Below are 24,431 nucleotides of genomic sequence, written 5' to 3' on the forward strand. Positions count from 1 at the left end.
CATTTTACACTATAATATCTCCATATATGGAACTTCCAGTAGGCAAGTCCTTCTCACCTAGTAGTACCCAAGTAGGTACTAGTAGTAGTAGCCCTTTATCAAGACGGTAATTTTCGTTATGATACCAAGCTCCACTAACCATTTATGTCCATTAGGCCCATCACTTACTCATGATCGGCAGCCCCCGAAGATCCCATTGGCCAATGCATACTCATTCTCTGCACCCCGCACCCGTCGATTTATTTTCCAGCGTACTATGGAAGCATCAATGCCTTAAATACCAGACAGTCCACCACTTTAGTACGAAGCACTAGAGTAATAATTAGCAGTAGCTCCAAGGCATCTCGCCTCATGTGCTTCATATGTGCAGGCTGTCTCGGGCGTCTGTAAAATGAGTCTAGCTAGCGCAGAGCCGATCTTCGAGAAAATTCCGGCACGTGAGGATGGGCCGGATTGATGCCGACCTTCCCAAGAAGCCTCATGGAACCCGTTGAATTGCCACTCGGGACCGCATATCCGCAATTTCTGGCCGGACCGATCCCTTTCCATGGCTCACGGGAGATTAGGTGCTATCTTTGAATAGAACAGGTGGCCAATTTTGACGTCCTCTCTACCCCCCAGTGGTTGTTGCGTTTTATTTTCATTTTTTCCTTTTGCGCAGAGGCCCATTACTCATCATACTCTGGTGCTACCTGACTGGCTGAAGAAGATCACAGTGTCATATTGCTCGTGTTGTTAACATGGAATCGTCATAGTCATCTGCATAAACTAAAATCCTTAAAGTACCAAGAAACCAAAGGCCCGGTTCTGTGTCGTTATCCTGTAATCATGACCATACAAGCTTCGTGAAGTAAACAAACGTGGTATCGAACAATAACCCCAAGTAGCCAGCCCAAACACGAAACGAGCGAATAAAAAAGTCAAAATCGAAACAAAGGTGAAACAAGAAGGCATAATCAGGTTCCCGGGTATGGCTGAATTTTTGTAGCTGGTTCTGGTTTCTGGCTCGATCTGCCCCAAATGGATAAAATTGATTTTGATCTCGTCGGTTTGGGGTTATTATCCTTCATATCGTTATTCTCCAATTGTGTACTCTCAGCCGCAGCCATAGCTCTCTCACGGGACTGTTGGGCATCTTTCACGCCCTCCCGGATTTCAGCTGCCGAAGCACCTTGCGGGGCAGTTGTAGTGAGAGTCTCAGTTGTTCGAATTCTTTCGTCAGACGAAGACTGCTCGTTCAGCTTTTCTATCTCCTCCTCGGTGACGAGACGTTCGTTCTCGAGTCGGACTTCGCGACCACGTTTATGGCAGTACCAAAGAACGAATAAAAGGACTGTGTGACGCAAATGTCAGCATGTTTCGCCAACAATAGCAGGTCGAGCATAGAAATCTACGGTCAGTCACACTTACTAGATAGAGCCAATGACCAAAGCACATTCATGCCCAGCACGGCAGGGAATCGAGCTCGCAAGAACGCCATGATCGATCGTAGCATGCCGACAATGGCCGCTGGTTTCCCAACCAGTTCTTTCAGGCTGGGAACCTTAATACCCATCTTATTGGCAGCGGCGGCTGCCTTGCCAATGTTATCTATATTAACGCCGCTCTTTGCAGCCCTTTCACTTGCTACAGCGATCATCTCAGGTGCCAAAGTTTCCGTCCATCGCTCTGGAAGCTTTTCGATGAGCTTCTGTATAGGCCCTGGGAGCTTAGAGTATGCGCCTTGCAACTGCGTGTTACCGTTGGTAAGGAGCATCTCAAGGTCATGATAAGCAGTGGGGACCCCGTTTATCAAGTCCTTGAAAATCAACTTGAACTTGCGCAAAAGCTCCTGCATCTCTTCGCTGACCGAGAAAACACGGTTATTGTCCGCTGCGAGGTTCAGCCTTTCTAGTATCTCCGTCATATCCTCTGTCTCCTGCCTTGCGTCATTTTCGTCCTTGGAATCGGTGGGTGGTTTAGTCTGCTCGTCACCCGATACTTCGGTCTTTACAGGTTGTTTGTCCTATCACCATAGAATGTTAGAATAAATAACTGCATCAAAGGGCGATGAATGAAAGAACAGGAGCAGAGAAAGAGCTCACTTTTTTCACTGTGGTCTTTCTCCGTAACCAACTGCTCCAGGTTTTTTTCTTCTTCTCCTCTGTCTGCGAAGAACTTCCATCCTTGGAGCTCTGTCTTTGGGGATCAGGACCAGATCTTTGTTCCTCCTTCTCTCGAGCCTTCCTTGCTTCTTCACCTAGCTCTCTGAACTCTTCCAAGGGCGACACTGGTGATAGGAGGGTGTCAGGCGCATCTGTTGCAATGGGACTGACAGGCGACCGGCTATCATCAGCTGCGCCAGTAGAGGGATGAGGTGCTTCGCTTGTGGGTGTGGGTTCGGACACGATATTTTGTAAGAAGGCTTCGTCCTCGGAGGTCAGCACTGGGTCGTGCGGTTTCGGCTGTGACGGACGTCGCCAATGTTTGATTTGCTGCATGTTGGGTTATTTTATCTAAATAGGACGAATAAATAAATAATCAGAGGATAAAAGAAAGTGAATGAAACAATTATATTCCTCTAAGATAGCTTAAAGGCAGTGGCGAAGTTAAAAGGCAGTCTTGGCCAGCAAGGGCTGAGATCGAGCAGATCGACAGAGGGGTATTAAAGTTCGTAGGTCGGTGAGCTGTATGTTCCCAAAAATTATTTTTTAGAGTATCCCTAGATCACAGTGATCTAGACCAGAAACGTCGCCTAAATATTTCAAAGATCAACATTCAGTTCCCCCAGAATCTGGAGAACGGCGTCTACAAATGCATTCAGGAATCCAGGAACATCGAAGCTTCTGGGGCGATGATATCACTGCCTGACCTGTGCGACTGACTTCATGCGCCACAAATTGAGTCGCACAGCCACAGTTACTCCTTCTGTCAAAGATCTACCCTGCCGAACTATGATTGGCGGGTTGCCAACCAGCAACTTATATGCATGTTACGCTTTTCACTAATGTATGAGCATTGATATGAGTTATGATCTATCATCTGCCTGTTCTCAGCATGTAAGCAGTACGTCTGCCCTCGCTTCTGACGACGTTGAATCGTATTTCAGTAAAATACTTGTTTACCGTTGTCAGTTACCTCTGACCTGAATTGAACATTTTTTCTTGGCAACTCGATGTGTTTATGTTGCTGTTACTCCCTAAATATATTGGGTAGAAGCTAACCACCGCTACGTAAGTCAGATAGAGATATTATATTCCAGTAGGCCCCATGAAATCCTCACGTGGATATGTCGCGTGTTCGGGAAACACTATCATCTTAGTACAAAGGGCTGCATCACTGTGATATAAAAATGACAGTCAAATATATCTACAACCCAACCACTCCTCTTCCCCCACCCTAATTACACAGTTGATGATAATACTAGTAGCTTTACACACCCATAAGTCTCGCTCGTCGGTATCAAAAGCAAAGGTCATCTACTTTCTCGAGGTGAACCATTTGATTCCTAAAACTCTCGCACAAACCTTACTGCGAAAACCGAAGACCGAATAGAAAGACTCGGCATTGCTGTTTCTACAGCGACTTACTTTATCTTGCGTTCATCCAATCCCCACCTCTTCCTCATCACATCAGCCGGTACATCTTTCGCTATGTCTTGAACAATATCCTCAAGAGGTAGCCCTTTGATATCGTAATCCACCCCATTAAGCGTTAAAGCATCAACCTCGTGAGATTTGCTAGCCTTCTGGGGAAAGGTGGGTTTAGCGTTGTTATTCTTGTCCATATTCCTGTGCGTCCTAACTCCGTTAACTGATTGCCCTATCTTAGGGAGTGGGGGACAAAGTCACCATTTTCTAGGTGGTGAAGTATACGGGATTCAATGCGGTTTCAAACGAGGTACAGACTGAGGCGGACTCTTTATATGAGCCTCGACTCCCGTGACTACTAGTACGGTCAGATGAGTTGCTGCTTTCTTGGCATTGGGCGATATACTTCGCTTGATTTATTGTAGATTTATACTGACTGGAAGCATCCAGGATAAGGAGTATATTAACAGAGGATATAGCCACGGGTTAATCGATAAATGGTATGGAAAGCCCAATAAAAATTACCTCGGTATGAATATATCACCATAAATTCGCTTCATGCAGGTCCAGACATACACAAATGACCTCTGGAGTCTGGCTGCAATATCAATGATCGCAACATTGGCTGTGGTTATAACTAACTGAGCGGATACTTTTGAGGGGCAATTTAATAACATAGACTAGAACTATTCATTTCTATAAATTGTAGAGTATGATGAGGTAGTTAAAACATAGGATGGTAGTATAAAGTATACCATGTATTATCAACCCCCTAAGGTGTCACCGGTGTCTTGTATGATCTCTCTGAACCGACTTCGACATCTTTCCCTATCTTCTGCACTACCATCAAATACGTCGAAAACAAGAGACTTTTCAGCTCGAACTAGATCCAACCATTTTGCATAACGCCTTCGATGGAATTCTACAGTACCACCTTTCAGCATCTCTGGGCTGGGGTATGATATCCGAACTTGACGGAGGCCAGGAAGATCAGCAACTTCAGCGCAGAGAACGGTCCAAGAGAGCAACTCTCGCTCTCGGATGAAGGACTCCGAGAGGAGGGAGGTAGGGCAAAGCTGAACTTGTCGAATATTGTTTCTTGCGAATTCCGACAGGCGATCTTTCAAGTACATTAATGAGGTGGGATTCGAGGAAGCGGAGAATATGGTGTTCGCGTATAGAACCGGAAGGGCTTCACAGTATATTTGTTGATTTGTCTGAAGTAAGGCTACCGGCAGATGTATGGAAGGCGTGCGAGTGTATCTGAGCTCTCGAGTAGGCCGTCCGTTTGGGTCATCTGTGTTTATTATCGGACGACTCACATGCCTGTCACGACTGACAGTGACGAGGATATGGTCGCAAGTAGTAGCGAAGACAAATTGGTAGATAAGCAGACGAATCTCGCTTGGAAGATCCAAGAAGCCCGGGAATACAGTCCGCTCAGGTTTGGGCGTTTGGCGAAATAGCTTGAGGATCTTTGGAAGTGCCTTCCTGCGGAATCTTTTATCGTAAGTTGTCAGTTTATTTTTCATAATATGCAAAAGCGTACGCTGGAGCAAAAACAGAGTAGTATTGCTATCGGGTATGTTTACTTTTTGTGTCGGGAAGTTTTCCTGAACCATTAACTAGATTCCAGAGTGAAAGGTAATATAATATAATGCAGGGGGAGGGCGACACTAATTATGGCTGTAGTAGCTCCATCGACCGCAAGATGTGCACTTATCGAGTCTGTACGTTAACCCAATCGTGAAAATAGCTGCGAAGATCATCTGCAATTTGGGATGAAACTCATGGCTGATTGAGGCTGCAAGAAGTCAGCCTCGCAAAATAACCCTTGTTCAGTCATCTATTATGTTTCTTCTAGCCTCAACTGTAACTCATAGCTTTTGTTTCCATAATAAAAGAATGGGAAGAAATGGAGTGTTCATCAATAATGGCTTTAGCTATTATTAAAGCTATACAATTTTATCCTGGCAACACTTGCAATATACATTCCACTGCTTAGAGAACTAAGTAGACATCCTTGGCGCCCATCTTAAGGACTTCTAGTAGGATACCTTACCGATAGTCCGATTTTGCTCGTGTCCTTGCGCAAGGAGAGTGATGGCTTATCAGCCGATGCTCCTTACTTAGTGTATGCATATCGGGCTGTTAGAGACGGATAGTAAGTGGCTAGAAAGATGTTCAAATTGCTTTCGCAATATTGCGCGATATTGAAAGTCATAGTCATTGTTGGAAAAGTATGAAGCCAATGAAGGAAAGAGAAGCGGGTTATGCAGAGAATGTCAGCATTTACCCGCTGAGCTTGGAAATGATACCAAGATTTGGAATCACGAGAGCTTTCACTTTGTGGCTTGCTTGATTCTTACCAGGGATGACACTTTTCGCAGATGCTGAAAAGCAGAGATGAAGCAAGGCAGTCTGGCCATCAGGTACATTGGATGAATCAATCCAATATCTCAATCACGGTCCGTAAAACCACCTCTGTGAAACATTTACCCGTGGATCAAGCCAACTTCTCAGTCACTGTCAGTGTAATCACTATCTGTGATATCAGTGTCTGCCAAATCAATGTCTGTGAGACTGCTGTGTGTGTAGGCATTGTCCCTTCGAGCCCTAGCATTTTCCAACCACTCCTCCAGTTCGTCTGCTTGGAAATTTGCAGCAAAATCAGCCAGCACACCCAGCACATATAATCCATACAATTTAAGCAGCGTGAGAAGTGTATGTATTATGACGGATGTAATGAGTACATCTCCCTGGATAGTAATCCCTGCTAATGTCCAGTTCACCATAGTACCCTATGTCAGTTTTTACCTAGGATCAGCGGATGATATAAACATTGATACTTAGCAACGAAAAAGACAGGGGTTCGGAAAAGAACAGACTCAATATGAGTAATAAAATGAGAGCATTTACTTCTTACTCACCTTGATTGTATGAAAGGGCAAGGCTTCGATAAGAAAAAGTAAGTGAACGCTTATGCTCTGGTGACTCTGGCCGCGGCAAGACCTCAACGTTCTGGTTATGATGATCAGTGCTTTGGTGAATATTGTGTTCGTTGCTATAGTAAAAGCATTCTGCCTATGAGTATAGACATCTAAAAGTGCTGGTTGTCACCGCCTAAGAAGAAGTTGGTATATGTCATTCTTTGGTGTTGTGTGGACCTCAAAATATTGATTGCTAGTACAATGAGTAGAGCTTTCCAGGTTGACACAAATCAAAATATAAGTAACCCTGAAACCTATGCAGCTCTACTATATCCTAATAATTTGGATATAGATATTGATCACCTGTGGTTGAGATGATCCTATTAATGATGCAGGGAATAGAGAGTGAATATTCATGGTGAATCGGTGATTATGATCCATGAAGATAATTACGCTTGCACATAGAGAGCTAATCTGTGATTAGAGTATGCTGAAGTAAAACTTATCCACACATTATTTCATACAATCTGGAATAAATTATGTAGGAACTGAGTCATCTACAAGAAACCATGATCTACGCCGTCATGTGGCCGATCATCGATCTCACCATCACATGATTCATTCCCCGCATCTATATAAGACACTCCCTGCCAGCTCCATCCCACCTCTCTTCTTTCCTCTCTCGCGCTCCCCAGGGTCGACCAAGGCTCGCTACGTGAATCTACTCCGCGTAGGTGGATTTATGTAGGCGAAAGCCAGCTCCCAGGAATCCTACACCTTCTCAACAGTCTGTAAGCTTTCATTTTCATTAATGAAGGCTTGCGATTACGAGGAGGATCTTGTCTTGGGAAGGCTTCCAGGACTCTCTGTTTCATGCAAAGTGCGTGAGTCGGTAGCGTCATTCGTTTATATCAACCAGCTCATTCGATTCCTTTCATTTGGCTTCTTCTGTCAATCTTTTATCTCTACGTCTGGATGTCTCTAGTGTCATTTCTGGCCAAGTTCATGGGTATGGACGATAGGCTGAAAACCGCTAATCGCTCGTTCACCCGAAGCGATCGAATCGGCAAGTCTAGAAGGTCACCAAGGAAGACACACGGTAGGCATGTGAAGGCGAGGAAAATGCAAGAGAAGGTGGAAAGTCAGTCACCGGCTACGTGAGTAACTAATGTAATTTCTTGTTTTCAAAAACCCTGTTCTCTGTTGTAGAGTGCCTACTTGAGCTCTAGCACAAGACTTTAAGCTAATCGTAGATGGTTTCTATAGTCCCCTCACGAGCCCTATAGTCACCATGATCGTGAGTCATGAACAACGTGTCTTCGTAGCTCATGAGGAAATACTATGCCGCTCGCCTTTATTCCGATCTCTACTCCAAGACGGGTTCGTCGGGGACAGCACGAATAAGGCAGTGGCTCTGCCAGATGAGTATGTCCTCAAATCAAGAACAGCAACAATACCAATACAAGGAAATGTTTCTAACATATATCAGAGAGCCAGAAGTTTTATCTTGCGTTCTCGAATTCTTGTACAAGGGAGATTATTTCCCGCGCCTGCTCCGTAACAAGGACACCAATTCATGGGAACTCGAGAATAGCCAGAATGTCACCACCCACCCCGGTGGCCGCGGGTCGAGCGAAGCGACTATGTTTCACTCCGCTGTAGGCGACATCGTCCTCAGGGACACGGTCGTGTACTGTGCAGCCGAGAAGTATGGACTGGAGGGGCTCAAAAGCCTTGCTATCCGCAAGCAGGGTCTTCAGAGCGGAATCCCCATCGATGTGATTTTAAGATCCGCTCGGTATGCCTACGACAACACGCCGGACTCCGAGTGTCGACTGCGCTCACATTACTTGGCTATGATCATTCGGACCCGACAGATTTTCAAGACCAGTGGGACCATGCAGTATGAGATGGAGATGGGTCATAAGTTCTTTTTTGATCTGTTCGTTGCTATGTGTAACCACATGGATGATCTTGAGGAGATTAGGTTGGTCTTCTTCAATTTCCTGCTTATTTTGAACATAAGTATGTGCTTACACTATCTCACAGTAACGATGAATCACCTAAGATGACCCAATGATTGCACAGCAAGCACGACAATATGTACAGAAAATCATTTAAAAAAAAAATCCGATCTTCTTGTTAAAGAGCCGAACGAGACTGCTTGAGCTCAGATCAATCAGTTCCTTTCCTTGACTCATGCTGGTTTCTTCACTTCTCCGAGGTTGGCCTACCGTATCATTCGATATGGTTTTAGGGACCATATCAATATCTCGTTTTAATGAACTTTTGAGGCATGACTTGTTCGTTTCGGCGCCACTCCTTGAGCTGAGTCTTTATAGTGCTTTTGCAAGTCTTAGATTTTAATCATCGCTCTCTTGAAATTACGCGACTTTGTCTGTCCTAGTTTGTTTAGTATCTAGGATGCATGGTTGATGTCGGAAAGTAGAATGATCTACGTTAGGAATTGAGATATTAGGCCGCCTCATCTTACAAGATTCTGGACTTTGTTATACAGACTTAGGTGGTTGTATCATTAAAGCACCTATTAAGATTTCCTATTAATACACCATATAGTTATCGGCATAATTCTTTCGCCTCGGACAGGTAAAAGTTGACATACAACGGAGACGCTTGCTCGCTTGCCCACACAAACCTTCAACATACTCGCATAACAACAACACGGAGCGACACCAGAAACCAACAAAAAGAAACGAAACGAAATGTCTCACAGACCATCAAGACGCCACGCATATAATTAAGTAAGACGGAGAGCTTCCGTTTGCAATAGGGCGCTATTAGGCAGTCTTCTTCCTCCGGCCTCGCTTCGGCTTTTCTTCAGCAGGCTCTTCTTCAACAGTCTCCGCTTCATCGTCTTTCGCAGCAGACTTTCGCTGGCGCTTCGCAGCGGGCTTCGCAGCTTTGGCAGGAGCTTCCGGGGACTCCTTATCCTCGGTGTCATTCTTCGAGGCACGGCCCTTCCTAGTTGCCCTAGGTTTTACAGGAGTTGCCGCATTGTCGTCTGCTTCTTCCTTTGTCGCCTTATCAGCTTCGGAGGCTCGCTTTCCACGTGCTCCTTTCTTGGGCTTCTTGGTTTCCGGTGCCTCTTCAGCCTGGTCCTCAGCCTCCTCTTTGATTGACTGACGGCCACGCTTCTTGGTCTTTGGCTCAGGAGACTTTTCTTCAGCTTCGCTCTCCTGTATACATGGTTTAGAAAGCTTGTATATGGGTTACATGGTAATGATGGTGAGACAAACCTCAGCGGCAGCCGTTTTCTTCTTTGATCCACGCTTGCGGAAGCCATTCTTACCAGGACGGTTCATTTCAACATCCTATATCCGTCAGTACTTGGAATTGAGAACACAGCACTGAGTCTAGAAAATAACAATCGGAAGGGGACATAAGAAAAAGGATTTGCATACCCCCTTCCATTCCTCGTCATCAACATGGCCCTGTTCCAGCGCCTTCTTGACCTTCTCCTGATTTTCGGGAGTAAGATCTTCGAAGCCATCTAGCTGTTCGTAATCCTTCTCGTCATCATCCCCAAGATTCTCATTGAGACTAGCAATGATTCTGGGCGTTACACAGCCCCTTTTACAAGCGTCAGTCTGGCAATTCTGATAGGTCTATTCAGGTTAGTAGGAGCTCACCAATGTCTCCAGAAAAATGCCTGGATGCGCTCGGTGTCAACCCAGGTGCCGAGACGGAGCTCGCCTTTGGCGATCTTGACCTTCTCGTCTTTGCATTCTTTGTTTTGACAGCCGGCTCTGCCGGTGGAGGCTTGCTCTATTTCAAGGTTAGGATAATGCTCTATGTATGGAAATGAACAGAGCAAGGCAGCGTCTATATATAATAAATGTACAGATGTAGCAGTAAAGGTCGAGGAACGAAGAACGAGAGAATGATAGAGAGGGATACGGATAGGAAAAAAAAAAAAAAAGAAAAAGATAAAACGAAGGAACTGTGTGACATCTGCCTTATTGCAAGTAGGCACCCAGCGGCTGATTGACATGGCTGGGAACACAACCGCGACCCAGGGACGACAGCAAACAGGTCCAAGATCACACTGAATAGTCTCTATCGCATCTTCGCAGTAGTGATAGTGATAGACCACCAAACTATTTGCCCAAATACAAGACAGAAAATTTAAAAAGTCACTCACCCAAGCGATAAGATGGCATGTTAAAAACTAGCGACGCGGCTGTTTTTTCTTTGATCTGCAGTGCGAAAGAAGCGCTAAAAAGTCGCAATATTATTCAAGAATGCCAGATTTAGATAGAAAACTAATAGTGATATTAGACCTATTAGTGTATCATAGGAAGCAGAAGAGAAGCAGGGGGAAGAAGATTCGTTAGAGGGAAAGAGATGGAGGATGAAGGGAGGAGAGAAGAAACCGACAAAAGAGAGAGCAACGGAACACGCCACCGACCAAACCCGCAGCTCTCTCTACATTTGTCTTAAGCAAATTCCTCTTTCTTGCCCTGTTTTTCATTATTTAATTCTTCTCAGTTTACCTTTGTCAGGCTTAACGTCTTTGTGATCAATTAATCACAGCGTGCTTACTTTTATTTTCTGGTTTGGGGGGTTTTCCGCCTGCTAATTCGGTTTATGGCTACAAGTAGTACCTATACAGTAGGCTGCTCGTTCCTCTGCCCTCGAATAAAACATACATGCTTTGAAAATCGCACGAATTGCCCAGCAATACTCATGAAAATTATTGTTAACGGCATATGGAATTAAATTACCAGTCATATCCTAGTAACTGTTCATTTTGGTTCCTATCTCCTACCCAAAGTCCAAGCGAGAGCTACGGTGCTGATAAGAATGCGAGAGAGCAGCTAATACTGATACTTACGACCTTAGATAAGCACAGATCAGATAGACTAAGAACTGAGCAGAGTGCAGCACCAAAGAAGCTTAGACTCTCTCAAGAGAATTCGCGACTAATTCAATATTCTCCAGTGTAGTAACATGCTTTCGTAACATCACAACTGCCCCCAGGCTGAGACGAGACACGAAAGCCGATGCCGCGTGCTCCTCACTCAACTTTGCACCTGCCGGTGTGCGGTTGTGATGCTCAATCATATTAAGAGCTTCGTCAATAGCCCGGCGTAGTAGTTGTGGGCGGATGCAAGTATCGTTGTGCTTCTGCTGGGGGTCTGCGAAATAATGCCAAGCTAGAACATCTTCTAAGCCAGCGATAGGGTTTGCAAGGGCATGTTGGATGAAGGTTCGAGTTATCAAGAAGGCTTTCTCCGTGTATTGGGTCGACTCGACGCGCCTGTCTTCTTCCGCAGCAAGTGTTTCGTAGCCAGCCTCATCTTGGTCAGGTTAGTACTCGTGCTAGCCCTCCGGCGAATGTTGATACGTACTGTAGAATGGCATTTTTACCAACACGAGACCCATGATTGAAACCAATATCTGCAAGACCGTCGAGTTGGTGGGAGACCAACTTTCTGTGGGGTTCTTCCCAGGCCAAGTTCCTAGGAGACTTAAGCAGATATTGCCATTTTCTCCCAAGTTCGGATTGATCATCCCAGTTCTGTCCGTCCACGAGTGGAAATAGGCTGCTGGAGGACGAGTAGGAAAATCATCAGGGAAATGAAAGTCAATCACGAACGGCGCATGCTCATATGGTGTTCCTTGAGGCCCGATTATCAGAACCCGTAATAGGTCCATCCTAGACTCCCATGTCCGCACAAAAATTCCAGTTGGTAAGGATGACTGAAGGATTTCAAATTCTTTTTGTATGCGCTTGATACGCAATCCAGGAGCTTCACTCGGAACCGTAGAAAAGAAATGGTGGTCAGAAGGGGGCGAGCTTTCTAACATAGAGAAACCTGGAGGACATGACGATGGCAGGGCTAATGAGAGCATAGGTGATCTATTTTCCACTCGAGAGACTTCAGCCCCGGTCTCATCAGTACCAGGTTGTTCCCGCTCATCGTGGTCAAGCCTCTCAGGAGGATTGATAATTGACAAGGCGGGAGCCATGAGCCCATCGTTATCATCGCTATCGTTTTCCACCTCCTCAAATTCCTCATAGTCAAGCTCGGATTCGCCTTCAGTTGCCCAGTCATCATCCCCACTATCATTATCAAGACGCGCGCCGCCCTCATATTCAATTGTCTCAGTGAATGGGAAGTCGTCTGATTGTTCAAAACGATCGATAGCCGCGAGGCTAAGTAGTTCGAGTGGCGGGAGTGGCACAGGCGGAATTATATTATCCTCATCAATTATCATCATAATTCTCTCCCATGGCACGCGAATATCACGAACATTGTCGGCGCCTACAGTACGAATGGTGATGGTGCCCTCAGTATCTATTGAAATGATCTTGCCAATGAAGTTTGTTGGTGATTTGATGCTGAATTCTTCGTGATGTACGCTGTATTTGGAAGGTACAGGTGACGTATCAATCTCAGTAGTCCTTTTGAACCATTCAAAGTTCACCATGGATAACTTCATGGACTCAAGGTATGAAAGTGTTTGAGAGAAGGAGACAGGAGACAGAGAGCTCAGCCGACAAGGGCCAGCGGCTCTAGTCGGCTCATTGTCAATTGCCGGTATTGATGACCGGTGAATTATCCCGGGTGCCAGAAGCACTAGGTCATTTAGTGTCCTTTGCATGCTAGGGTATGAGTAAAGCTCATAGATGGAGACTTCTGTAACGGCGTCACTAAGTTCACCTAGGAAGGATCCAGGCACTAACATGTTTCCCTGATGCGTCACTTTGACATCGGGATCCTTATACCAGCGGACCGATGCTATCCTTTCCCGGCTATCTACATTTTGAATCACCCCGACTCTCCTAACATGCAATGTTTCCCTCATATGGCGCCCGAGGGGCCCCGTATTGTTCTTGCAGGGTTCCCGGATTATCTCAATACCATCTTTCAAGACAACTAAATTTCCAGGCCAGACTTCATCCTCAACGCCAAGGAATTTGAGCAGAGAAGTGGCTGCTTCGGTGGTGATAGTCCCATCTTGCCACTGAATAGTGATCTCTGTTTTCATGGAAGTAACGCGGAGGATGTTTATATCTTGGCCAAAAGTTTGGTCAGTGGGCAGATGCTGATATGCAGGATACTTTACAGCTGCAGATATTGAATCCCGGAAACGCACCCTGTCCCCAATGTTAAGCCAGGAATCTGAATGAACGGGCTTTTTATCGGGGTTTCCCCGGGAAACCTGCCCAAAATCGCATACCATTGCGTTTCCGCGGAGAGTAGATGCTCTTAGTACCTCGATGTTTGCACCACCACTATGGGATGTGCCTGGGGCAAAAACATTTGGACAGAGCCAGTCGACTTGAATATCCATGGCTGGAGTGGCTAGGACATAGCCCTCTGGTTGTGACATCGAGGCTGCACTAGAGGACAAGTCGCCTCTGCTCAGATTGTTCCTGGACGTAAAAGAAAATTGGCCAGGGAACAAGAAACTTGATTCCGTGGACCAAATCGTGCCACCACTGGCCGAGGGGTAATATCGCGTAGCACTCATGTTGCTGGGTAATGTGACGAGACTTTCGGCTCCGAATGAAAATGGAATCTCCAGGGCACTCGGATCGAGGGGAGATATAACACTTTGATTTGGGAGGAGCAGTATGGCATCACGATCAATGCCATGGATTATTCCGAGCTTCTGCCGGTAGACGATATAATCGCCTTCGGAAAATTCTTCGTATTTCTTTAGTTCTACTACTGGGATGCCGTGCAGAAGCGGAGGTTCTGTGGCATCGTTCTCAGTTGCTAGGCTGCCTTCACGCTTGATGACCTTTTCGGTGAAGTTCAGAGAGCCATACTCTCCAGTCTCGGGGTCGAATGCTCGATAAGCGATAGGTTCAAGGCTACATGTTGCAGAAGTACTGATAACCGTACCACTGATCGTATCATCTGGGTGCCGCTTGACAGTGTCGCCAAGATCGAAAGTGCGGTCGAGTAGTTCAAGGTCGTTCTCATGTATGAGCGAGTTTCCCTGTGAGGGCTCTGTGAAGCTAACAAAAGCATACCCCTTTGGAGGCTAACGCGAGAATTAATTTTCAGTGAGAGAGTCGACTGTCTGGTTGTGGTTACATACTACTCCAGTTTCCAGGAATTGCTCCAAGTCCTTCTGTGGAACGGTAGTATAAGACAGGATTAAGCATTCATTCAGGCTCAGGGGTTCATCGTCATCAGCCTTGGACAGTCAGTTCAGCAACTGCTCCGATCGTCTCAGCCACCAGAGAAAGGAGAGAGAGAGAGAGAGAACATAACATACATCATGGTCAGTTCTCTGTGGATGAGCATTTAGCCAAAATAGACCGATATATATTAAGCGGCGTTACTTACGCAGACATGTCCCACCAAAGTAGGATTGGACTTTAAACAGCATGCATCGTCGACGTCAAACTGTAGATAATATATCAGTTACTTGCCGAAGAATCGTGCAGTGTAATCATAAGTCTGATGCTAACAACCTTCGTATCCTTCTTACCCCCTATCCTAGTTGGTTCGTTAGTAAGTCCGTTCATCGCGCGACAAGACGCGGGGTGTGTGCGGAGATGGTGACGCCGTTAGATGAGTATAGTCGTACTAATAGTACCCGAAAGAGGGTGAAACATCCCTGATACTAGGAAGCAAGAGACGCTTGAGTATGAAAAGAACTAGGAAAAGTAACGAATTGTAGAAGAAGAGTGATGGGTGTATGGGTATAGATTCTAGACAAGTCGCCTAAGGCAGTGGGTCACATGCGATACTGAGGCTGTAACAGAACCGTCTTACTACCCCATTTCAATTCCTTCACTTATTTGTCTTTATTCTAAGGCTATAATCGGAGTGACAACAGTAAGCCAGGCTAACCCGAAAAGATCCCATTGTCATACATGGAACCACCAAGAAGCTAAATGCCATGAACAGCTGAAGACATGTCGCAAAATGATACAGTAAAAGATAAGCACCCTACGCCTTCACCGCTCTAGATTGATTTAATTCAGTAAGTTTATCCGAGGAACTGAGCATCAACCTTTCTCCAGCCTGAGCTTCTAGACAACTCTGTCTGCTCGTGATTGGCCCGGGTGTTAAACAAAAACAAACGTCATAAAATTTGCGCCGATTAAATCAAAATTTCCCAACTTACTACCTCACTATTTCGAGTTGCGCAAACAAACAAAATCCAACGACTGAATCTCGTCAGATCTTGCGCCTGCCAGTCCACACTTTGCGTAGATCGCCGCAGGATTACTTCATAGTTACCCGCGTAAGGCAAACGCAAAGCCTCAAAAATGTCCGAACCAGGCCCGGAATCGATCCCTACGAGCGCGGATCCGCGTAGCAAGCGGCCAGTGAAACGTCGTGCTGTGACAGCGCAGTCGGAGCAAGCTTCCCAGATTCAGACTCTCTTTCGCGACCCCGCGAAGGAGATTAAGCTCCCCGATTCTTCCAAGCCACGATCATCAGGGACATTGCCTCCTCCACCGGAAATCGTGGCGAATGTCCAAGGTTCTTCTGCCGGTGCCGGTTCCGGAGAATTCCACGTTTATAAGGCCAGTCGCAGGAGGGAATATGAACGCCTACGCATGATGGAAAGCGAGGTCAGTAAGGAGAAGGAAGATAAAGATTGGGAGAAACAACGAGAAGAGGCAAGGCGGAGGGACGAAGAAAAAACGGAAAAGAACCGGAAAAGAAGGGAAAAGAGGAATGCGGCAAAGAATAAAAAGAAAGGTACCGGTAGCAATGGTAAGGGACCCGACAACATGGCGGTTGATGGGCCGACGAAAAGGACACTCGACGGGAATAAGGATGAAGATCAAAATTGGCCAGCAGATGCCGTCGAACATGCAGAAACACCAGGCGTGATAATTCACGAAGATTGAGATTACGGTTGCAATTGAAACTGTAGTCAGGATATTACCAGGTCGCTGTCACTTTCAAGTGTACGATTTATAGATACCCGTGTAATTTTTAGTCTAGGATATTCGTACAATATCAAGAGGTAATCGTGCAGCATTATGTACGCATTTTCAAACCAGTTACTAGCTTTATTCATCGCCACCACCAAGGTTGGCACCCACCTGCTGTGCAGATTTGCCGCTGCAAATATCATCAACACGGAGAAGTAGGCATGCGGACTAACCAAGTTAGCAACTGTATCAGCAACACGACGAGAACTTATACTACTTACCTCGACAGCAGTCTTGATGCTCTGGAGTTTCACTGCTTCAGGTTCCCAAACACCATATTCCTTCATATCAACCAGGGCACCCGAGTCACCATCAAGACCCCATGTGGTGTGGCCTTCGGCATGCTTGGCCCTCATGCGAGTCAAGACACGAATAGGGCTGGCTCCTGCGTTTTGAGCCAACGTCCGGGGAATAACCTCCATAGCATCAGCAACAGCCTTGTAAGGCCATTGTTGAACGCCCTCGATAGACTTGGCCAACTGGCCCAGCTTGACAGAAACTGCCATCTCGATAGCACCACCGCCAGGGGACAGTCGTGGGTGGAAGATGACATTCCGGGCGACGGCCATAGCATCCTGAAGGTTGCGCTCAACCTCGTTGATAATGTCCTTGGACGGACCACGTAGAAGGATGGTGCAAGCCTTGGGGTTCTGGCATTTCCTGAGGAAAGTGAAATATTCATCGCCGATCTTCTCAATCTCGAACAATCCACAAGCCGTTCCTACGTCCGACTCCTGGAGGTCATCAACCCGGTTCACGATTGTCGCACCAGTGGCACGAGCAATACGGTTGTTATCGGTCTTCCTCACGCGGCGGAGAGCTGTGATGTTGGCCTTCATCAAGAAGTGCTGTGCGAGGTCTGGACGGTTGGTCAGTAATGAATCATGCCGCATTCTGGAGCAGAGGTTTCTTACCCGAAACACCCTTCTCCGTGATGACAACGTCAGGCTTGACAGCCAAGATGGCATCGCACATGCGCTTAACTTGTTCCTCCTCAATTTCCAGGATCCTGTTCCAGTCATCTTCCTTCGTAATCTCGATGTTGGTCTGAGATTCACCCTTCTTGTATTCCAATGGGCAGTCAAGCAAGACGACTCGAGGGTTTTCAATTCTTCTCCGCATCTTAGGGTGGGTAATGTCCTTGTTCACCATCACACCGTCGATAACCTCACTGTCTTCGATCTGACCACCAGGAATCTTCTCAATACGAGCATATCGCTTAATGTCAACCTCCCGCTTTCCACCGCCGGCATCGAAGGAAACGGTTCGCACAGCCTTCAGGGCCAGGCTGCACATCAGCTCGGACCATCTGGAAACAAACTTCGTCCCGATGGACGATTGGATGAGAGTGTACATCGCTTTATCATCGTCGATATCAACAGGAATTGAGACCTCTTCCACGATGGCAAGGGCATCCGCTAAGGCACGCTTGAAGGCAGAGATAATGACGACGGGGTGAATGTTACGTTCGAGCTGAGGGAGGGCCTGAGCGAGCATCTCACCGGCTGCCAAGCATTAGCATTTCCAACATAATAGCACATTGGGGGAGTGTGCGATGATACCTAGGATGATAACGGTCGTGGTTCCATCTCCGACCTCCTCATCCTGAGTACGACTGAGCTCAATCATGCTCTTTGCTGCCGGGTGCGACACTTCGATTTCTCTCAAAATAGCATGTCCATCGTTAGTCAAGACGATACCGCCCATAGGATCGAGCAGCATCTTCAGCATGGCCTTAGGTCCAAGACATGACCGAATGATGTCCGCAACACTGCGAGTATTTTTAAGTTAGAGCGGAAGTGGCTAGAAAGAGTATTGTCACGTACGTCTTTGCGGCAGTGATATTCGAAAGTTGAGCCTTGCGACCGACCTGTCGCTCACCAGAGTTGGTGTCTATGATTGTTAGCCATATGAAGTCAAAGCCAAGGTGAATCCCGTTGACAACATACTCATTACCACCACCGGTGCCTGCATTTTGGCGGTGGTTTTAACGTGCTGCGGGGAAGGAAAAAGTGAGGGTGGGTATTCTTAAAAATTACTGGAAGAGTTCTTCAAAATCAACTGAAGAATAAGATAAATGAGGGGCGTGTTCGCTAGGGGGATCTGGAGTGCTGTGCCCGCCTTCACCATCAAATTTCCAGCGAACCTCGAAGTGGGATTGCGGATTGGAAGCTCACCCCCACTAATCCCCTTCAGGATTAGTCTACCTTTCTCCTGATTAAATCCACTCCTATCAAATCCAAACACTTTTATTGTATGTATGTACTACCTACTCGTACAACAGCCTAGACGACCTGAAATATCTGCACTTGCTTGCTTGTTTACGTGACATCCACATCATTGCTCTCTGGGGATGTTGCCAGCCATCCCGTAACAATTTCCTGTCATAACTCTGGTGATCATCGTTATCTCCGTAACAGTCTTGTTGAGTATGGCTCTGCCATATATCAACTCGAAACAAAGGTTTTGCATGCTCGATTATGATTTTGGAAACTAGACTGTTTCTTGAACACCTTGCTCATTCTGTGGATACTCTTTCGTACGCGACCACGCATAGCGGAGATCATTGACGAGCCTCTCTGGCGAAACCGCTCATGCGCATTTGGGCCTTCATGAGGCGCTTCGATGTGTTCGATTGCGTGAACTACACATGCGCGGGCTTTTGTGCCTGTTGGTTGTGATATGTATTTGCTGCGAGACTGTCGGTTGCCAGCATATCCGGCTTCGATATCCTCTTCCGTTGATGTTGAATGCTTCGAGAAGAGATTGTTGCCCAGATTGAAGCGCGCACTCGAGCTGTGTGAATAAGGACCTGCCATCGCCATAGTGCCACGCTCCATATGCCTTATATCATCCATCTCACGCATGCTCTGCCACAGATACCAATCAGCTTGCCCCGAGCTTGAACTTGGCAAGCCTCCGCGACCACTCTTCTCCCTGTCCTGGTTTGCTTCCATCGTGGCTATCGAATCTTTGTACCAAATCACCGGCGATGTTGTATGGTAAGATGAGCTGTAGAATGGAGTGTTGCTTTTCTCTCTTTTTAATCTTTGCACGCGTTCAAGATGTATCTCGCGCATGTTTTCTTGCAAACGGAGCGGTAGCGCGGCCATAGCTACTTCGTCCAAACTGTAAAGGACCTCTTCTTCGCTCTCCGTAAAGTAACCATCCTCTGGGCCCCTATATCGGTTTATTTCCCATGAGCTTCTCTCATGTTGAAATGAAGAGGGATCCGGAATGAGTGCTGTTGGGTCGAAATAGCTTGACATCCCGATGTGTATAATTGTATTATCTCAATAACAGATTTACTGCCCTAGAGACGCCAGGTTTCAAGTGCATGCGTTATTGAATGTGATTATAGTTCTCGAGCTGTGGCCTGAGTTTGGCCTGTGTTTGTTGTGGGTTGCGCAGCGCAACGCGTTTGCTCAAGGCTAATGACCTGATACAGATGTGCAACGTTAGGCTTCCTGTATCCATGTTTTCTTTTTTCTTTCTTTTTTTTTTTCTCTCTCTCTAATATTGTTATGTTAATTGCTTGCATCACTTACTAAGTCCAGCCCTGTCAATATACCGGGTAATTTCCTTGTATTATGCAGGCTGTCAATCATGCAACATCACGCGCTCATCAGCAGGGGTCATAGGAGAAGTGCGTCCATAGTAAGAAAAACAAGTCAAATTGTGTTGTCCATGCAAGAAACCTGCTCACTTTGCAACTTAGTCCCTCATATTTAAGATGTGTACCAGGTTCTATCAGTAGCGCCGCGCCAATTCACTCACTCTACTCCATAATTAGAACTTTTAGGCCAGCGCTTACAGTCTATCAGTATGCGCCGACCAGTTCAATGAAATATTTAGAAAAGAAATCTCCATCATTGAAGTTCTAGTCAAATATCTTGTACATGGGACAGTGCTATATATAGATTACTTATATTTCCCGCAGTTTTCCATACCGTTTCAGACCCAGATTCACCAGTGTTTCAGTAGACCCTCAGATCAAAACTCTCGACTTTCTCCAATGTCACAAATATCGAAAACCCCAGCCTCAGGAATTTCATGTCTTCTCAATGCCTCTCTCAACTTTCTAGGTGGCTCAAGGACATCTTCCTCCGTTAATACCCAAGTACCCCAGTGCATACCCATGGCCTTTTTGCACTTTGTATCCTGGAATATCTGGACTGCATCATGAGGATCAGCATGTACAGGGCTCCAAACGAAGCGAGGACCGTAGGCTCCAATCGGTATCAATCCCAGGTCGAACGGTCCACGAAACTCGCCCGTCTGCTTGAAAGCAGGGCATACTGGAAAATCGTATTCCGGTGCGTGGTCATCAGCACCGTCAGGAAGCTCTGGCACACTTCTGTAGCCGGTATCTCTGCAATCGAGTCATAGGTTAGCAGTAAAATCTAAGTACTCGCAAGTAACCGTCTGTATACATACCCAGCAAAATAGACCTTGCGTCCGCCAGATTCAATATACCAGGAAGCCCACAATGTCTTTGCTCGGTCGAATACGCCTCTGTTGCTAGTATGTTGACAGGGTAGACAGCCAACTCGCCCTTTTATATCTCCTGGGCTAGAATTGCCATTCCCAGCTGATTCCTTGACTTGGGTGCCAGTCGGTTGAGACGGTGAGAGAACGATGTCACGTTCCTCCCACCAGTCTAATTCAGTCACATTGTCGATTCCAGAGCTTTTGAACCACTCCTCATTGCCCAGCGGGACAAAGAAATGGCAATTAGGGTGTCGCACAGAGATCTCTTTGACAGTTGGGTAAGATAGATGGTCATAGTGATTATGAGAGATCACCACAGCGTCGATAATGGGTATATCCTTGATTTGACACGGCATTTCAGTGTAACGCTTGGGGCCCAGCCAAGAAATTGGTGAGCAACGGTCCTCGAACACGGGGTCAAACAGTACTCGAAGACCGCTGGGGTATTCGACATAATAACAGGCATGACCCAGCCATGTCGCACGCAACTTAGGAGTTTCTCTACTAGGCAAGAACTCTGGTTTTTGCACAGGCACGGTTGGAGGCGTGGTATCAGGACGGTTTGCTTTCCCATTTATTTGTCGCCTTAAGAAAATAAGCACACATTGGGTTAGATATAGATCCCCAGTACCAGTTTTAGGTAGTACTCACAGAAAAAAGCGCTGAACAGCGGGGGTCTTGTAGGAACTATATGGTCGATTAGCATGCGGAAGTTTATAACGAGCATCGTCCTGCAGTGCTTACTCCCATGGATTCGTGAAACCCCCTGAGACATGGTGTTTCTTCTCTTTGGCATCCTCAGGGCCTGTTGAAGTTGAAGGCACCGAAAGGGTGAGAGCGTAAAGAACTGCCACGGTAGAGGAGCTCATGGTGCGTCTCTGGGGTGAGTTATGAGAAGAATGTTGACGGAATCCAAAGATTCGCCGAAAGAAGTGTCGCATGCCGGTTTATCAGGGCTTCGGGAGTCGCTTCTCAAATATAAATGTATTTAATTTAGCTCTGCTAGCGAACCGGTGGCGATATGCGACGAAGTGTAGTATTCTGAACGCCGTCAGTAATCAGTTGCATCTGCAAGCCAAAATATTATGCGCTAACATGACATGGGACTACGTACCTGTAGCTACCTAATGATTGACAGCTAAGTGTGCCTCCCTAGTTTAATGTAGTCCACTACGTCAGGTTTTACTGGTCCCTATGAACATAATCAAACCTCTAAGCCTCAACACTAACAGCGATGTTTCCATTAAGTCCGATATCTCCGTTTTACAGTATGCTCTGAAGCCGAGACTTTGCCTAATGGGGGTTGAATAATCGGCCCGTTGTGGTTCCGGGTCTCCGATACCATTCGGAACAATCACTTGACTGCCCGAAGAAAGTGTTCGATTGACTGCCAGTTCTAGTAATTAATTTTCCCTCGGTTGGCATGGACCCGAATGGACCACCAAGTACACAGGGGCTGCCTTCGCCTGGCGATTTAGTCCTGCAGCAGAGGAAAGATGCTATCCAGGCGGCTGCGCAGCCCACCGGAGATGGTGGGCTTTTCGCCCAGCTATCTAGCAATCCTTTCTTCACAGCGGTAAGGCGGTTTGGACCACATTGTGATACGTATTCAAGGAACGGTTGGTCTAATGGATTTTGGAACGATTAGGGCTTCGGTCTCGCCGGTTTGGGTGCTGGATTAAGTTTCGCTCAAAAAGGAATTCGACATGGCGCAGCACTCTTGCGAAGGCGCATGCTCGTGGATGTGGAAATCAGCGTAAAGGATGATTCATATCCCTGGTTTCTTCATTGGATGACGCTATATCAACGTTCGCAGCTCAATTCAGCTCAGTCAGTAGCCAGCAGGTCTGGCTTCATGGAATCCTTACTCCAGAAAATGACCCCCGGGATGCGCCACCTCTCCATCCAAACGCAAAAAGTCGAACATTCAAACGGTGCGATACATACACATTTTTCGTTAGTTCCCGGTCCAGGGAGACATGTCTTGCGTTACAAGAATGCGTTTATCTTTGTGAACCGGATGCGCGAGTCGAAGTCACTGGACCTTCAGACTGGTCGCCCGTGGGAGACGATTACCCTGACCACTCTCTATTCGCATCGCCATGTTTTTGAAGATCTCTTCAGAGAGGCTCACGCATATGCGGCTAAATCACATGAAGGCAAGACATCAATCTACAACAGCTGGGGTTCTGAATGGAAGCTGTTTGGACAACCGCGACGGAAGCGTCCTTTGGAATCAGTCATTCTTGACGAGGGTGTCAAGGAACGGATTGTGGACGATGTTAAAGACTTTCTTTCTAGCGGAAAATGGTACCATGATCGTGGAATACCGTACCGACGGGGCTATCTACTCTACGGGCCGCCAGGCACAGGAAAAAGCTCCTTTATCCAGGCTTTGGCTGGCGAACTAGACTACGATATTGCCATTCTCAACCTTAGTGAACGGGGATTGACGGATGATCGGTTGAACCATCTCCTCACCATTGTTCCTAACCGCACACTTGTTTTGCTGGAAGATGTAGATGCTGCCTTCTCCAATCGGCGGGTTCAGTCTGACGCCGATGGGTATCGTGGTGCTAACGTTACGTTCTCCGGTTTGCTGAATGCCTTGGATGGGGTTGCAAGTGCTGAAGAACGTGTGATATTCCTCACGACGAACCATGTGGAGCGGCTAGACCCAGCTCTGGTTCGGCCTGGCCGGGTGGACATGACAGTTCGTTTGGGCGAGGTCACTCGCTACCAGGTTGCATGTCTCTGGGATCGATTTTATAGTGAGTTGGATACAGATGGGAAGTATCGAAAGATCTTCCTCGACCGACTACACGAGCTTGGGTTAATAGAAGACGAAAACGGCCGGGACCCCGGTCAACCGAAGGCTACAAGTGCGGCCGCCCTGCAGGGCTTATTCTTGTACAACAAAGGAAATATGGATGGCGCCATTGCAATGGCTGAGGCGCTCACATATTCGGTCCATGAAGAAGCCATGGAGCATGATCGTCCAAATGGCAACTAACTGTATATTATCTTTTAGACATCTTTTGCATACGGACCTCGAACATGCAGTGTACTTCTATGCGACATAAACAGTCATTTACATATACCCCCCTTTAGTTGGTCTAAAGCTACGGTGCTATTACTTGAAAGTTGCGCATTGCCCTTAGTACCATGCATTCTTGAGTCATGATTGACATTTCGCTGGGCCCAACCCGCCATCCTACCTTCTCTAAGAAGCTTTTATAACCTCTCTCAAGAGGGAATCGCTGAGTGATTGCAAATCCCAAGGTGAATATCTTCCTCGCAAAGCCACCCACCACTGGTCAAGCTGCCTACATTCCCGCCTACTATATCCTTCCTCCACGGCGATAAGTCGACCTTTCAGTACTACTATGCCTCTTACAAGACATAGGTAGATTCTCAAGCTCAATTGACTCGGTGAAAGTTCAATCTAGAAATATATAGCATGGGCTTTATTCAATGAGCTTTATGGAAATGGGACTCTTG

The 24,431-nt window shown here is 46.6% G+C and overlaps 10 protein-coding genes across 10 annotated transcripts; 3 read left to right on the forward strand and 7 right to left on the reverse strand.

The window, feature by feature from the left end:
* Window positions 1-642: 642 nt before the first annotated feature.
* Window positions 643-2,106, reverse strand: BDV27DRAFT_123509 (uncharacterized protein). Its single transcript, XM_032065889.1, has 2 exons — window positions 1,411-2,106; window positions 643-1,333 (listed from the first exon to the last, which is right to left on the reverse strand). The coding sequence occupies exons 1-2, from the start codon at window positions 1,904-1,906 to the stop codon at window positions 957-959; spliced, it is 873 nt and encodes a 290-aa protein (XP_031930784.1). The 5' UTR covers window positions 1,907-2,106; the 3' UTR covers window positions 643-956.
* A 2,227-nt stretch (window positions 2,107-4,333) lies between these two features.
* On the reverse strand, window positions 4,334-5,101 carry BDV27DRAFT_154724 (uncharacterized protein; the record flags this gene model as incomplete). The annotated part of the gene is made up of 1 exon (XM_032072002.1): window positions 4,334-5,101. One exon carries the CDS (start codon window positions 5,099-5,101, stop codon window positions 4,334-4,336), a length of 768 nt encoding a protein of 255 aa, XP_031930785.1.
* Window positions 5,102-7,194: 2,093 nt separating this feature from the next.
* Window positions 7,195-9,006, forward strand: BDV27DRAFT_123515 (uncharacterized protein). The gene is made up of 4 exons (XM_032065890.1): window positions 7,195-7,656; window positions 7,766-7,924; window positions 7,989-8,486; window positions 8,549-9,006. Exons 1-4 carry the CDS (start codon window positions 7,475-7,477, stop codon window positions 8,577-8,579), a joined length of 870 nt encoding a protein of 289 aa, XP_031930786.1. The 5' UTR covers window positions 7,195-7,474; the 3' UTR covers window positions 8,580-9,006.
* On the reverse strand, window positions 9,007-10,852 carry BDV27DRAFT_123523 (uncharacterized protein). Its single transcript, XM_032065891.1, has 5 exons — window positions 10,662-10,852; window positions 10,150-10,285; window positions 9,922-10,090; window positions 9,757-9,831; window positions 9,007-9,696 (listed from the first exon to the last, which is right to left on the reverse strand). The coding sequence occupies exons 1-5, from the start codon at window positions 10,678-10,680 to the stop codon at window positions 9,298-9,300; spliced, it is 798 nt and encodes a 265-aa protein (XP_031930787.1). The 5' UTR covers window positions 10,681-10,852; the 3' UTR covers window positions 9,007-9,297.
* Window positions 10,853-11,246: 394 nt separating this feature from the next.
* BDV27DRAFT_123525 (ubiquitin-conjugating enzyme E2) lies at window positions 11,247-15,333 on the reverse strand. Its single transcript, XM_032065892.1, has 6 exons — window positions 14,958-15,333; window positions 14,830-14,889; window positions 14,759-14,773; window positions 14,579-14,677; window positions 11,872-14,521; window positions 11,247-11,820 (listed from the first exon to the last, which is right to left on the reverse strand). Exons 1-6 carry the CDS (start codon window positions 15,009-15,011, stop codon window positions 11,417-11,419), a joined length of 3,282 nt encoding a protein of 1,093 aa, XP_031930788.1. The 5' UTR covers window positions 15,012-15,333; the 3' UTR covers window positions 11,247-11,416.
* Window positions 15,334-15,400: 67 nt separating this feature from the next.
* BDV27DRAFT_123526 (PRKRIP1 family protein) lies at window positions 15,401-16,437 on the forward strand. Its single transcript, XM_032065893.1, has one exon. It carries the CDS (start codon window positions 15,762-15,764, stop codon window positions 16,350-16,352), a length of 591 nt encoding a protein of 196 aa, XP_031930789.1. The 5' UTR covers window positions 15,401-15,761; the 3' UTR covers window positions 16,353-16,437.
* Window positions 16,435-18,553, reverse strand: BDV27DRAFT_66853 (chaperonin-containing T-complex subunit CCT3). Its single transcript, XM_032077256.1, has 6 exons — window positions 18,389-18,553; window positions 18,266-18,332; window positions 18,002-18,210; window positions 17,354-17,944; window positions 16,661-17,298; window positions 16,435-16,607 (listed from the first exon to the last, which is right to left on the reverse strand). The coding sequence occupies exons 1-6, from the start codon at window positions 18,411-18,413 to the stop codon at window positions 16,518-16,520; spliced, it is 1,620 nt and encodes a 539-aa protein (XP_031930790.1). The 5' UTR covers window positions 18,414-18,553; the 3' UTR covers window positions 16,435-16,517.
* Window positions 18,554-18,714: 161 nt separating this feature from the next.
* Window positions 18,715-20,115, reverse strand: BDV27DRAFT_123528 (uncharacterized protein). The gene is made up of 2 exons (XM_032065894.1): window positions 19,988-20,115; window positions 18,715-19,878 (listed from the first exon to the last, which is right to left on the reverse strand). The coding sequence occupies exon 2, from the start codon at window positions 19,706-19,708 to the stop codon at window positions 18,887-18,889; it is 822 nt and encodes a 273-aa protein (XP_031930791.1). The 5' UTR covers window positions 19,709-19,878; window positions 19,988-20,115; the 3' UTR covers window positions 18,715-18,886.
* A 175-nt stretch (window positions 20,116-20,290) lies between these two features.
* BDV27DRAFT_123529 (putative Zn-dependent hydrolase/oxidoreductase family protein) lies at window positions 20,291-22,083 on the reverse strand. The gene is made up of 5 exons (XM_032065895.1): window positions 22,045-22,083; window positions 21,675-21,971; window positions 21,582-21,617; window positions 20,877-21,515; window positions 20,291-20,811 (listed from the first exon to the last, which is right to left on the reverse strand). Exons 2-5 carry the CDS (start codon window positions 21,869-21,871, stop codon window positions 20,433-20,435), a joined length of 1,251 nt encoding a protein of 416 aa, XP_031930792.1. The 5' UTR covers window positions 21,872-21,971; window positions 22,045-22,083; the 3' UTR covers window positions 20,291-20,432.
* A 255-nt stretch (window positions 22,084-22,338) lies between these two features.
* Window positions 22,339-24,174, forward strand: BDV27DRAFT_66868 (bifunctional AAA family ATPase chaperone/translocase BCS1). Its single transcript, XM_032077257.1, has 2 exons — window positions 22,339-22,506; window positions 22,579-24,174. The coding sequence occupies exons 1-2, from the start codon at window positions 22,354-22,356 to the stop codon at window positions 23,941-23,943; spliced, it is 1,518 nt and encodes a 505-aa protein (XP_031930793.1). The 5' UTR covers window positions 22,339-22,353; the 3' UTR covers window positions 23,944-24,174.
* The last annotated feature ends 257 nt before the right edge of the window (window positions 24,175-24,431 follow it).

The sequence above is a fragment of the Aspergillus caelatus genome (assembly GCF_009193585.1).
Source record: "Aspergillus caelatus strain CBS 763.97 unplaced genomic scaffold BDV27scaffold_32, whole genome shotgun sequence".
NCBI lineage: Eukaryota > Fungi > Ascomycota > Eurotiomycetes > Eurotiales > Aspergillaceae > Aspergillus > Aspergillus caelatus.

What these genes read in the sequence shown, in the direction of transcription:
- BDV27DRAFT_123526 (XM_032065893.1), top strand. Translation starts at nt 15,762, where the DNA reads ATGTCCGAACCAGGCCCGGAATCGATCCCTACGAGCGCGGATCCGCGT.
- BDV27DRAFT_123515 (XM_032065890.1), top strand. Translation starts at nt 7,475, where the DNA reads ATGTCTCTAGTGTCATTTCTGGCCAAGTTCATGGGTATGGACGATAGG. An exon ending in GAAAGTCAGTCACCGGCTAC is followed by an intron (nt 7,657 to 7,765) that starts GTGAGTAACTAA and finishes TGGTTTCTATAG; the next exon opens with TCCCCTCACGAGCCCTATAG. An exon ending in GATGATCTTGAGGAGATTAG is followed by an intron (nt 8,487 to 8,548) that starts GTTGGTCTTCTT and finishes ACTATCTCACAG; the next exon opens with TAACGATGAATCACCTAAGA.
- BDV27DRAFT_123528 (XM_032065894.1), bottom strand. Translation starts at nt 19,708, where the DNA reads ATGTCAAGCTATTTCGACCCAACAGCACTCATTCCGGATCCCTCTTCA.
- BDV27DRAFT_123529 (XM_032065895.1), bottom strand. Translation starts at nt 21,871, where the DNA reads ATGCGACACTTCTTTCGGCGAATCTTTGGATTCCGTCAACATTCTTCT. An exon ending in GGTTTCACGAATCCATGGGA is followed by an intron (nt 21,618 to 21,674) that starts GTAAGCACTGCA and finishes TCGACCATATAG; the next exon opens with TTCCTACAAGACCCCCGCTG. An exon ending in CGCAAGGTCTATTTTGCTGG is followed by an intron (nt 20,812 to 20,876) that starts GTATGTATACAG and finishes ACTCGATTGCAG; the next exon opens with AGATACCGGCTACAGAAGTG.
- BDV27DRAFT_123509 (XM_032065889.1), bottom strand. Translation starts at nt 1,906, where the DNA reads ATGACGGAGATACTAGAAAGGCTGAACCTCGCAGCGGACAATAACCGT. An exon ending in TTGGTCATTGGCTCTATCTA is followed by an intron (nt 1,334 to 1,410) that starts GTAAGTGTGACT and finishes TGCGTCACACAG; the next exon opens with TCCTTTTATTCGTTCTTTGG.
- BDV27DRAFT_123525 (XM_032065892.1), bottom strand. Translation starts at nt 15,011, where the DNA reads ATGAACGGACTTACTAACGAACCAACTAGGATAGGGGGTAAGAAGGAT. An exon ending in GGGGTAAGAAGGATACGAAG is followed by an intron (nt 14,890 to 14,957) that starts GTTGTTAGCATC and finishes TATTATCTACAG; the next exon opens with TTTGACGTCGACGATGCATG. An exon ending in AATTCCTGGAAACTGGAGTA is followed by an intron (nt 14,522 to 14,578) that starts GTATGTAACCAC and finishes TTCTCGCGTTAG; the next exon opens with CCTCCAAAGGGGTATGCTTT.
- BDV27DRAFT_66853 (XM_032077256.1), bottom strand. Translation starts at nt 18,413, where the DNA reads ATGCAGGCACCGGTGGTGGTAATGA. An exon ending in CACGGAGAAGGGTGTTTCGG is followed by an intron (nt 17,299 to 17,353) that starts GTAAGAAACCTC and finishes CCAACCGTCCAG; the next exon opens with ACCTCGCACAGCACTTCTTG. An exon ending in GCATCAAGACTGCTGTCGAG is followed by an intron (nt 16,608 to 16,660) that starts GTAAGTAGTATA and finishes TAACTTGGTTAG; the next exon opens with TCCGCATGCCTACTTCTCCG.
- BDV27DRAFT_123523 (XM_032065891.1), bottom strand. An exon ending in GCATTTTTCTGGAGACATTG is followed by an intron (nt 10,091 to 10,149) that starts GTGAGCTCCTAC and finishes CGCTTGTAAAAG; the next exon opens with GGGCTGTGTAACGCCCAGAA. An exon ending in ATGACGAGGAATGGAAGGGG is followed by an intron (nt 9,832 to 9,921) that starts GTATGCAAATCC and finishes TGACGGATATAG; the next exon opens with GATGTTGAAATGAACCGTCC.
- BDV27DRAFT_66868 (XM_032077257.1), top strand. Translation starts at nt 22,354, where the DNA reads ATGGACCCGAATGGACCACCAAGTACACAGGGGCTGCCTTCGCCTGGC. An exon ending in GCAATCCTTTCTTCACAGCG is followed by an intron (nt 22,507 to 22,578) that starts GTAAGGCGGTTT and finishes TGGAACGATTAG; the next exon opens with GGCTTCGGTCTCGCCGGTTT.